Source organism: Spermophilus citellus, assembly GCF_964194105.1.
Source record: "Spermophilus citellus genome assembly, chromosome: 15".
In the NCBI taxonomy this organism is placed as follows: domain Eukaryota; kingdom Metazoa; phylum Chordata; class Mammalia; order Rodentia; family Sciuridae; genus Spermophilus; species Spermophilus citellus.
The window spans coordinates 68127519-68140511 of record NC_138195.1 but is presented as its reverse complement, the minus strand read 5'-3'; the positions used below and the strand labels follow the sequence as shown (position 1 = coordinate 68140511).

Below are 12993 nucleotides of genomic sequence, written 5' to 3'. Positions count from 1 at the left end.
TTAGAAATTAACTAATATGCCTAGGGGTCTTGCTAAGTTGCTTAGGGCCTCACTAAGTTGATGAGGCTGGCTTTGAACTTACAATCCTCCTGACTCAAAGAGTGAATCTTGAAAACAGCGAAAAGCAATTCATAACATACAAGAGATTATCAGAAGATTTCTTATCAGAAACTTTGAAAGCCAGGCTGATCTATTCAGAGTACCAAAAGAAAAGAACTGTCAACCTATATTCATCAATTTTTTTTTCAAAATTAAGGAAGAAATGAAGATTTTCCCAGATAAGCAAAAGTTGAGGAAGTTTGTTACCACTAAACCTGCCATGCAAGGAATGTTCAAAGGAATACTGCAGGTTGAAATGGAAGTACACTAAACAATAGCTAGAAGTCATACAAAAAATAAATATCTCACCAAAGGTACATATATGGGCAATGCTAAAAGTTAGTATTATTGTAACAACAGTTTGTAACTCTGTTTTTTATTTTCTACATGATTTTAGAGACTAAAACATTTTTAAAAATAATTATTAGTTGCAAAATTTGCATTATTGTAATTTTGATTTGTAACCTATATTTGTTTCTAAATAATTTTTTAAAAACTAGTTTTTAAAAGAATCATTAGCTAATGTTTTAGAGAACACAGTATATAGAATGGTAATTATGTGATATAAGCCATTGAGAGGTAGGGACAGAGCAGTGAAGGAGCACTGTTTTTTTTTGTTTGTTTGTTTGTTTGTTTGTTTTGTTTTGTTTTTTGTGTTGCTGAAGTTAAACTGGTTTAAATGGAAATTAAAGTGTTGTAATTATGATGTTAATTGTAATACCAATAGTGACCACATACAAACATACACACACACACACACACACACACACACACACACACACATTATAGAATACACATGAAAAGCAATGAGAAAAGAATTTAAATATTCACTACAAAAAGTCAGTAAAAACACAAAAAAAGATAGTAATGCAGGAAATGAAAGACAAAAAGCTAAAAGACCTATAGAAAAGATTAACAAAATGATAGAAGTCATTCTTCATCAATGATTATTGTAAATATAAGGGGATTAAATTCTCCAGTCAAAAGACAGATTGGCCAAAAGGATTCTACAAAAAAACACAATCCAGTTGTATGCCATATATAAGAGACTTTAGTCCAAAGACAAACAGATTGAAAGAATGGAAAAAGAAAATTCCATGCAAATGGTAACCAAGAGAAAATAGGGGTGGCTACAGTAATATTAGACAAAATGATTTTAAATCAAAAATGTCTATAGCAGACAAGGAAGGCCATTATGTAGTAATAAAAGTTTGAATACAGCAAGAGAATTTAGCAATCATAAATATTCACACATTTAATAACATCAAAATTTATATGAGGCAAAACCTAACAGAAATGGGAAGAGAAATATACACAGTTCTACAATAGTAGTTGAATACTGTAATCCCCACTCTCAGTAGTGGTTAGAACAACTGGCAAGAAAATAATTAAGGACACAGAGAATGTAAGCAACACAATAGACCAACTAGAACAAACAGAACATTCTACCCAACAACGGTAGCATAACATTCTTCTTGTTGCACATGGAATATTTTCTTCAAGATAGACCACATGTGAGGTCACAAATAAAGCCAAAACATGGAACATAAAGAATGGAAATTTTGACCTAGGGTACAACATAGATGAACCTTGAGGATATTATGCTACATGACATAAGCAAGTCATGAAAAAGTAAAATAAGGTATGATTCCACCTATATGAGGTACATAGAAAGTAGGATAGTGTTTTCTAGGGGATTAGGAGAGAAAGGAATTGGGGAGTTTAAGTTTAGTGGGTATAGAGTTTGAGTTTTAAAATTGGTCAAGATAGTAAATTTAATTTTATGTGAATTTAAGAAATTCACAATAAGAAAAGCTGGGGGGAAATACTGGTCATTAAGAATTAATTCCATCAGAAAATGGGAGTTCAAAACACAATTTGAGTCAAATGTATGAAAGATGATATATCATGAACTATGTAATGCTTTAAATAATCAATAAAAAAAGACAAAAAAAAAGAATTAATTCCATCAACTTGTTTTATGTGTCGATTCAAAACCTCTGTAAGATTTTGCCCAAGAATCCTCAACTCTTCTTAGAGAATATTCTGGCACTTATCTGTCCCATAGTTTGAAGTTAATAAACCTGAGTGAAAATTCAACCCTATCACTTAATAATGGCAAAGAGTATTCATGTTGATTTCTCTGAAATATATATTTATCTTTACAAAATTATTGAGAATTAAACATAATATCTCTTTTTCCTAAATGTGAGTGGCTTGCTATAAATGTGTCTTATCTTAAGTGAAAATCACCATGATGCAAAAATCACAGCCATTCCAAATGCAAAGTTTGAGAGCAAGCCTTTATAGCTTTTTAATATTTCCTAAATAAAACCCAGGTGTTTGTGATAAGACATTGAAATGAAGGATAAGAAAAAGAAACATGCTGCAAGTGAGTTGGAATTGGAGAAATAGACGTGTTTTGTACTTTCACCTTTCTTGTCTTCGGAATGCTCTGAGAATGCAGGAATCAGAAATTGAATCTCAGTAACTCCATATACTACAAATAACTGTCCCCTCCAGAGTACATAAATGTATTGTACAGCCATGGGGGGCAAATAAATCTCTGTTTGCTTTCACGGGTTAGCACTGACTAGTTTTGTGGCCTGAGATACACCTTTAAACATTCTGAGCCCGTTATCATATCTATTGAGCAGGAATAATAATCCCTAAGAAGCTTCATTATTTTTTTCAAAAGGCATGTTGTGAATCAGTAAGAAAAAGGTGGAAATTCCATTGGAATGTAATAGATATTTCACAAAGTAATTTGAAAAACAAAGAAACTATAACCAAATCAGAGTAAATTAAACCAATGATATTTTCTCCTTCTATGTGATTGACAATAATTGAATATTTGTCATTTTAGATATTAGGAGACCATATTTAACAGCCATCCAAGGGCCACTTAAAATTAATTAAGGTAAATAGTTGGGCAGGGCTTAGATCCTGCTACTCAGAGAAGATTTGGAGCTATTCTGGTGACAAGGAGCTTTGAGAATTTGTTCTCATTTATACAATTCACCAGAAATTTGGGGGCAACTAATGTTATAGATGACCACACAAGAAAAAACAAAGATGTAAAGATGAGGACAGAGAAGATGAGGATGATGTCTTGAACACTCTAGAGTATGCACTGAATAATGTTCACTGAATTCCAAGGTAGGTGGGGCAAATGAATTAGGAAGCCTTATTTACATGATGAGTTATAAAAAGTGAAGTCATTACTCCATAGTAGTTGTTAAGAGCTTACACAATAAAAATATAAATTTTATATGAAATATAAATTTTATATGTGATAATAGCAACAACTGAAATTAAGGTGGTGATAGGCTTTTCTAAACTCACACACGCCCATGTTATAGAAAGAATATTTATTAAGCAGTTACATATGGAACCTGGAATGGTAAAATTATCACATTCTTTTTAGTTGAGAATTATTCTTTTTATTGTAGAATACAAAGGATAACCAAGAATGGCATGCAAACATGATTCTGTTTGCCTATCTGGCTCTGGAATCAAGGACTCTGAGTTCCTTGATTGAAACTCTGAGTTTCATCTCCCTCCCCTTAGGCTAGTGGGTCCCCATTGATGATATTTGGAGAATACTATTTTGGATTTTCATAATTGGTAGCAATCCTAGGGTTAGAATGCTTCCATTCTTCAGTTAAACCAAAGCTATAAACCACTTAAAGCCATAGGAAACAAAGTTGAAAATAGAAGGCCCTAACTGGTTATTTCATATATGAAAAGCTTTGATTCATCTGTTGGTGTGCAGCTGTGGGTCCACTCCACTTCCCTTCCTCATTTAGTCAGTGAAAAAGGCCACTTTAGACAGAACCCAGTTCATTAGCAACCCAGAGCAAGCATTTCATTGGGTGACCATGCTGGACCTCTGATAGGAAGTGGTTTCTGATGTGTTTTTCATGTTCACTCAGAACACCTAAACATGAGGTCTCTCCCTGACTCTCCTCCACCTCTCTGTTCTCCTCAGGACTACTGGCTCTCTCTCCTTTACAAGCGCCTGATCGGCCCCAAAGTTTTGGCCGTGCATGTGGCTGGGCTCCAGCGGAAGCCAAGGCCAGGCCGAGTGATCCGGGACAAACTAAGGATTTATGCTCACTGCACAAACCACCACAAGTAAGTCTTAACAGAGAGGGAACAGAAAGGCCACCATGGCTCTGCCCCCATTTGGTATACCTTCAAGGAATATTTATGTTCATTATTCGTAGTTAAAAACTGCCTCTAGAATCACCATACTCTGCAGGTTTCAAATGATTTTTGATAAGTAGATTTTTCTCCAAGTCAACTCCCCTTCTCATATTTACAGGATTTATTCATAAAAGGTTAATAAAATACATGCTATTCATTCATTTGCTTATTCATCCAATAAATTTTTATTGGCCATTTTCTCTGTGCCAGTTGATATAATGCCTACAAGGTTTTTTCTGTGTGCATAAGACTCAGGCAAGGTGAGTGGCCAAATCTCACCCTATGATCCACCAGCAGAATTTGAGAAAATAAGTTTCCATTTCTAAGATGTATGCTGGAGAGCTACACCACTAGAATCCTAGCCCTAGACCAGACTTTCTCAAACTGGAGTCCCTAGAACTAAAAGAGTACCCAAAGGTAGTCATGCCAGCTTTAGAGCCATTTCAGTATTTCAAAAATCTTCTTCATTATTTTAAGTGTTAAAAGGCTAAATAAAATGTAGGCTTCTTTTTCGGGGGGATGGGGGTGCTCACATGTATAACAATCCAGTGAGGTAACATGGTGTTATCATTAGAGTTGTCTTTAAAATAAATAGGAAAATTAATTATCAGTAAATAAAGTTTGCCAGGTAAAAATTTTAAAACATTTAGACCATAAGGGAAAAACATAAAACCGGGCCTAAAACAAAACTCATCTGGCCAAGTAGTTCTTTCTGACATAACTTCCTGTTTAAGGCAAAGTAAGCTGCTCTGGACAAGAGAATTCTTTCTCTTACTGCAGAGAAAAACCTTGGGGCAGGGACAGGTAGCTAGTGCCTCCTGCTAGACCTCCATTCCTGGGCCTATCAGGACTGATCAAGTGAAGGGGAAGCCAAAGAGCTGCCATGGTCAGATTACACCAGATGCTACTTCTCTGTCCTTGATGAGACAGGAGCCAAGCCAGTTAATTCCTCATGATAAGCTATTTCAAAGAAGCACTCTGAGCATAGGGGGTTGGGGGCAGTTGTCATGCCTGTAGATACAAGTGCCTATTGTAGGTGAGGGGAGGCTGTTTGGGCAGAGGCCAGAAGCTTTCAACATCCCTTTTGCTCAGCAGGAAGCTCGATCCCATACCTGACAGAGAGTGACTGCTTTATGGCCTTGGCCTGAAGTTATCTGATCATCACACAAGGCAGCATTGTATTTCTTGTCTCTGCCTAGCCCTGAGGTAACCACCCAAAGGTGGACCCCCAGCCTCAAGACAGAAAAATTGATCTTTGCACCTTCGTCCCTGTTGGAAAACACACCAGGCTGTGGCCTTTTCCCTGAGGACCCAGGGAAAAACTGTCAGTAGCCTTATGCATTTAGCAGGAATTGTATGTCCTCAGGGAGGGCCACTCATAAGGTCTCAAGTCAATGTTCATTCCAGTGTTCTTTGACATTCTCATGGAAATTATTACAATATTCTCAGGATACCATGAACCCTGGGCCAGTGTCTCATTCATTTTTATAAACTTGATGTCAAATATAGTGACTGGCATGAAAAAGGTCTTATAAATATTTGATAAATGAAAGAAAGACTGGACAAATGTAGAAATAGGGCTTTGAGATGTTACTGCTGGTTAATGGCTCTTTCCTCTGTGATGTCACCACATTAGCCAGGGAAGGTGGTGTGGTAGAATGGTTAGGAGTTCTCCCATTTACTACCATGAGACCTCAAACAAGTGAGTAAAATCATCAGGATTGGATCCTCTCTCTCTCCATCCTGGCTGACCTCCACTTTCTATGGGAAGTCACTGAGGAACCTTTCCAGGGAAGAGGTGCCACCAGGTTTCTATCGATACCTCTTCCATTCCCTGTTAAAAAGAAAGAAAAAAAAACTTTCATAATCCATGTCACACGTGATGCTAAGGATAAAAAAAAAATGAGGCAAAGGTCTTCTTGTTCCTATTAGGTCTGGAAGGAAAGACCACAGTGGACCCACTGAGCCACAGAGGTTGCAGGTCTCCTCCCTGTGGTGGGTGCAGGTGCCTGGAGAGGTTTGTGCCCCCACATCCATCCTCCACAATCATCATTAGGAAGCTCTACTGACTCATTTAGTTCAGGTGTGGCCAAAAAAGCCAAAGTCACAGAATTATCCCAAAGTGAGCATGTTCCTTTCATGCAAATCAGCCTTGACCAGTACTCTGAAAATGAATGTCCTGGGACAAAACAGGAATTGGATGAAAAAGTATAAACTTACTAGTAAAGCAATCCAAAGAAAGTGTCTATTAGAACAACAACTCCTACACTCCAGGGTGTATTGGACACTTGCTCTGTGACAAGCATCCTGCCAGATGTTTGCATTTACATTATCTTCTTGAGTTCTTAGGGTCCTGTGGTATCACCCCAGTATGTGGATAACAGCATTAATGATGCAAAGAAGAGAATTCTTAGAGGCCATTTGTCCCAATGCTCTATTGAACACAGGAGTCCTTTGTCTCCTTGAAATTCAGACATAAAACACTGACTTGGACACCTCACCACCTCTGAGGGAAGCCTCTTGCATTGAGGATCATTTCTGACCTAGCAGAACCTTGTCTCGTAGTTGATTTAGGGAACAAAGCTGCTCATATCAACACCAGCAGGTGCTTTTCTGCTTTCTGCTCTGGAATTAACAAATTAGGACATGGGCAGAATGGCAGATCTTGTTCAGAGAACAATAAAGTTTTGACAGAGAAATCTTTTTATGAGCCATTCTGCTGAGACAATGTATGTTTCTGGGGTGGAATTGAGGTCCTTAGCCAAGTTTAGAACCAGTTGGAACCTGGTGGATGTTGAAGCAAACTTGAGCCTTTTGGGGTTCAAGTTCGTTTATTATTGGCAAAACACAACTTCCTGTTTTTCAGAAGAAATTTTTTAAAGGCTCATAAAAAAGGTTCCTGAGGCTTCTTGGACATCAAATGACTGTTACAAAACAATATTTTGATGAGTTAAGTGTAAATGAATCAGAAACATGTGGATTAAATTTCCCTTAAAATACACAGGGGCTTTGAAATTAAGGGGAAAAATGTTTGGCAAAACAGGACCTGACTTTTACCGAACCCAAAACCTTTGAATTAGATTTGGAGACAATGGAGCAACCCAGTTTTCAAGCACATTGCCTTTCACTGGGAATGACCATGGACTGCAGAGCATCATCCTCTCTTCCTTTTCCCAGACTCCTAGCTTCACTGGAGATGTTTCTAGAACACAACTGTTTTCTATCTGGAACTCAAGATGCACTTCCCATATGACATCTCCTACCTCTTACTTTCAAGATATTCTGAGTACAGCCTCCCTTCCCTGACTCACTTCCTCCTCCTCCCATGGTAACACAGAGAAGATGTCAGGCAGGAAAGGAGCAGCCAGAAAAGATGAACTCCAGATACATGGATTGGCTGCTGGCGAAAAAGTTTCACCATGAGTGAGACATGGAGTAAGAGAGAAGTTCTATAGAGACAATTTCTCTCCGGAAAGGGGCATTTACTAAGAAAACCAAAAGCCACCTAGACCTGACAACATCAAGAGTCAAAATGGCCTGCTGACCAAGCCTTCAGACACCAATTTCTTAAGAAACAGATACTCTCCAGGGTTAGTTTTCTATAGCAGAAAATATGCATTCTTCAAGAATCTGCATTCTCCACACATACTGTCAGGTTAATGTCATCCCCAGCCAAGCATGTGTCTTTGTAGCCATTAAGTCCTCTGCTTCATGTCTTTGCCCCTCAGCCAGGCAGGGCGAGGGATGGCTGAGGCAGTGCCAATTCCTGTGAGAGCCTGTGCACTTTAGGCCCCCAGGGGATCTATGTAAATGGAAATCAGACCACTGCCAAGCAGCTTGAAAAGACAACTTTCCTGCAGCAATGCTGTGATTTCAGGTCTCCCTCCCACCCACCACTTCCCCACATTCCCACCCTTCTTTCTGAAGTCTCCAAGGGCTCGTTCTGCCCCAGCTCTGCAGAGGAGAAACTCATAAATGCAAGCATGTGGCTCTCTCCTCCTCCAGTGCTGGCTTTTGAGAGTGTTGTTTGATAGTTTGCAAAAGGGAATTACTGCAGTCTGGCAAAACTGGTGCCCACCATGCCTATTTTGCTCACACTCTAAAGCCCAGAGCACCTGCAGCTAATGGTGTCTTCCTCATGAAGTTTCCATGTTAGCTAAGCTAAGTTGGAAGCTCAAGAGGAATCTAGTTGGTATTCTTCTTTAGTGATGGTCAGCACCAACACAGACCACCAATATCTTTCTTTAGAGCTCTGGTGACACAAGTCTGCTCACATCATTGATATTCTCTTCTGACTCATGTAGCTACAAAAGCTAGTTCATGTGCTCTAGGGGATTCCGAAAGACTGGCAGAGGAGGTACTACTGCATAGGAGAATCATTTAATAACTTATCAGAACATAATGCAGTCATCCAGAAATCTTTGAACACAATAATGTTCCCTCCTAAGAATGCAAAAAGGATCATCTGATGCACAGCCAGCAGAATATTCTGGGAATTCTCCTCATAATTTTAAATGGAGTGTTCTAAATGAGTGTAAGCGCATGGCACACAAATGACAGAGGCAGGAAGCAGATCCCAGATCAGCAAGCATCTCTTTATTCAGCGGAAAGGTCCATTTGTCAAATACCTGGTGTGGCTCATTTTCAGGGATAAAATGGCTGCTGGCCACAAGGTTCTGGGCTTTATATACAGCCTTAGCAGAGCCAGGCCATGGGACGAGTTTTGGTGGCAGAATCATTCAGGCCAGGGTGGAAAGACAGGTAGGTAACCTTATCCTTCGGTAAGAGGTTATCAAACCCAAATCATTGACCAAATATCTCAGAAAGACTTTTTAAAATACAGGTTCACAGGCCACAAACCTAAATGGATTTAATCCGAATCTCTAGGGAATAGCCTTGGAATTTTGCATGTCTTTTAAAAATTCCAAGTTATCATACTGACCTGCCCTTGGCTGCTCAACTCTTAATTAGCACCTTTAGAAGCAGAGATGAGTGACCCAGGGAACCAGGGGTGCTATGTCAGCAAGGAACAATGTTCTCCTCTGGGCAAAGTTGACTTAGAGTTTTTCTGAACTCCTTCTTTGAAGATGGGACTGGGTCATTTTTCTCTGTTTCCTCTCATTAACCCATCCAGATGGGGCCCTCAGGGACCCCTGAGAAACAAGGCTTTTTTTTCTTTTTCTGCTGAGAGAAGGAAATCATTATAGTGTCATCAGTGCTTGCTGAAAAGTTCTTACACATAAGCATATAGCTCTTTTAGGCTTCTGGACATCCTGTGCAGGTTTAAAAGAAATCCAAAATGGTTAATAGTTTATAATCTTGAGGCAGGTAAAATAGCAAAAGCAGGAGTCAACAAAGATAAATAAATTCAACTATACAAAATTTCTTAACTTTTATATATCAGAATACAATGTAAACAAACTGAAATGCTCAAAGAAAACTGGGTTAATCTGTGCAATACACTTGTATACAATGGTTTGCTGTGTTTAATAAGTACATAGTTTTCATAAATGAATAGGAAAATGGGCAAAAGACATAAACAGGCAGTTTACAAAAGAAGAAAGGCGATAGAAATGGGCAAATGAAGAAATGCTGCACCTTAGTATGAATTGGAAAAAATACAAATTAATAAAACATCAAGATCCCATTTTCACCTCTCAGGTTGACAGGGTATTTTAAAAGGTTAATATTTGATACTCTTAAAGTATGAGAAAATGGGTGCTCTCATTCAGAGGCTGGTAGAAAAAAATGGTTGCAAAATTTCTAGAGAGTTAACATTACCAAAATGTGTGTACCCATCAGGATAAGTGAGGTTATGCTGTGATAACAAAGAACCCCCAAAATCTCCACAGCTTTCAATAAAGATGGTTATTTCTGATTCATACTATTTGTCCACCATGGCCCCCCTGTAGCTGTTTTGCATAATCTTTATTCCAACACCCAGGCATAGCCTCTGTCAAAACATTGTCAGTCTTCTGGCAAAGAAAAAAATTAAGGGCAAAAACATAGGCTGGCCTCTAAAGCTTCTGCCCAGAGGTCTTAGCATCCTCTCGCATTTCACTGGACAAGGCAAATTATGTGATCACTTTGGGGTTCAGCAGATCAAGGACGTAAAATCTTCTCATGGGGAGGGCACCATTAGAAATAGACTGGAACGTTTGGTGACAAAACATACAATGTGCTTTCCCTTGGCCTAATATTACAACTTCTAAGTGTTTATCTACCAGAAATAATAATGATTTCCAAAAAGTTTATGTACAATTAAGCTTTTCATGACATAATTTATAATGGCAAAAAATTGAAAGCAACAGAAGTTCAAAAAAGTAGGGGATTAGCTAAATAAATGATGTTACATTTCTATGGGTTGAAAAATTTACAAGTAGAATATATAATAGCATGAGAACATGTTTAAGATTATTGTTAACTGAAAAAAGCTGTATGAATAATGTGATCCCAATTACATAAAAACTGAGTAATATATTTGTATGTGTCAATGTACTTAATAAATATTTTTCAAACTAAAAAAATACTGCAAGAATATTTTCCAAAATGTTGTCATATCTCAAGATTAAATGATTATGGGGAATCTTCATTGTATTTTTATATATTTTTCTAGGTTTGTTTGTTTGCAATAATCATGTTTTACTTCCATACTTAGAAAATATATGTATTTCTATATACATATATTTATATATCTGTTTTTTTTTTTCTAAAATCATTGCAATACATTTTTTAAAATACAAGAAATGTGGTGGGAAGCAGGTATCTTCTCAGGAAACCACAATATCAAGGCCTTCCTGTCTTGAAGGTCTGTTGTGACAAAGAGCCATAAAACCAGTGTCCTTTTCTGGGGTGGTCCTCTTTTGTGTAGCATATAAATAATTTAGGAGCATCTAACTGACCACTTTGTTTCCATCTTTTCCCTTCTGTCTTTTCTGGATCTCAGCCACAACTATGTTCGTGGCTCCATTACACTGTTTATTATCAACCTGCATCGATCAAGAAAGAAAATCAAACTGGCTGGAACTCTCAGGGACAAGCTCGTGCACCAGTATCTGCTGCAGCCCTATGGGCAGGAGGGCCTGAAGTCCAAGTAAGTGCAAACCTGGAAATAACTTAGGAGTAAGTGTGTCAGGAGCTGAGCAGGGAGGAAGCTGGAGTCAACCCGTTGCTGATGGTAGTGGTTTGCTCTGGGCTTCAGTGGCATAGAGTAGAACAAAGAGTGGTCTGGAGTCAGAAAACTGCTGACTTTCAGCGGCGTGGGTCAAGCCCGTCTTTGTCTCTAGGTTTAGTACAGTCAAGGCAAGTGGTGGACAAAATATTTATCAACAAGGGTACTCTTGAAATTTGAGCAAGGCAGTTCTTCATCATGCCAGGTTATCACACTGCCAGCTACTTAGCATCCTTGGCACCTGCCCACTACATGCCAAGGATCCCCTGGTCACGTGACCACCCAAAGTCCTGGTAGTTGATTACAGTGTCCCCTCCAGCTGTAACATTCTGTAATGTTATGACCCCTTTTCATCACCATCTACAAGCCTCATGAGTATTAAAGGAAGAAGCATGGAAAAGGGGTCAACGGTTTTGTCCCCCACTTTACAACTTTGGGCACATCACAGCTCAATCTCAGTTTCTCCATCTAAACAAAAGCAGAGAGATTATATTCTGGAGACTCTGTGGCCCTTTCAAACTGTAAGATTCCATGAGACCTCCTACCTCCCTCAGTCTCTGCTATAGCATATTGACAACACTACTCTACCAACAGAAGCAGTTCCCCCCAGAGTGAGAAGGACCTGGTCAAGGGCAAGGCCATCCCCAGCTCCCCGAGCAAGGCCTCTCAGGAAAGGCATGGGATGCTCTGCAGACTGGGGGCGTTCCTGTTCCATTTTTAATGTTTACCAAGTTTAACAAAGCTGTAAACTTGGAGCAGGTGGCTTGCACTCCCACAGCTGCCCACAAATATTTGTGCTATAATTGTTCACTGTTTCACTGCAACCTTGGTGGCTTGCATTTGGCTTCCAACTGTATGTGCAATGGGAACAAAACACAATCTGGGAAGTCACTTACTGAGTCTCTTTAGCCCACCCTAGATCTGTATTTTCACATACTGGCTTTTTTTCCCCCTGGCTTCACGTCCATGGCCTCCACTTTTCTTTCTTCCCAATTCTACCTATAGCAGCAGGATTTTTGAGTATTTTTGTCCCTTCTCTCTCAACTTCCCAGTAGTTTATGACTGGTATGCTTAATTCCCAGCCTTTATCCTAGGCAGGAGACCCAGTTCTAGTCCCAGTTTCACCATAAAATAATTGTATGACCTGAGCAAATCCTCATCTCTTGGCCTCAGTTTCCACATCTGCAAAATTCAAAGATTACTGTATATTTGGAAACATCCTTCATAGCCCTAAAACTCTCATCCTGGGCCTGATTTCCTGAGGACCGTGAATGCATTAAAGTCTCCTGCTACCATTCAATAATGTCCTGCAAAGCCATTTCTGGCAGAATGACTGACTCATCTGCAGTGATTATAACAAGTTAAGGCTCCCATAAACCAAAGAGCTTAAGAACTGAGCCTGCCCAGTGTCAGGAAGACCATGTACACTATATGGAGGCAACTGGCCAAGTGTTTTGGTCTAACAGGTCAAGCTGTCTAACAGGTCAAGAGTCCTAAACACATCTCTAAGTCTG

General features: G+C 39.0%; 1 protein-coding gene across 2 annotated transcripts in view; it reads left to right on the top strand.

Annotated features, from left to right (window-relative positions):
* HPSE2 (heparanase 2 (inactive)) overlaps nt 1–12993 on the top strand; it is a 705647-nt gene that overhangs the window by 672786 nt on the left and 19868 nt on the right. For both annotated transcript variants that reach the window (XM_081268316.1, XM_081268315.1), the window contains 2 exons: nt 4091–4236; nt 11255–11401. In XM_081268316.1, the coding sequence (XP_081124442.1) occupies nt 4091–4236; nt 11255–11401 (293 nt within the window). The remainder of the gene's footprint in view (nt 1–4090; nt 4237–11254; nt 11402–12993) is intronic.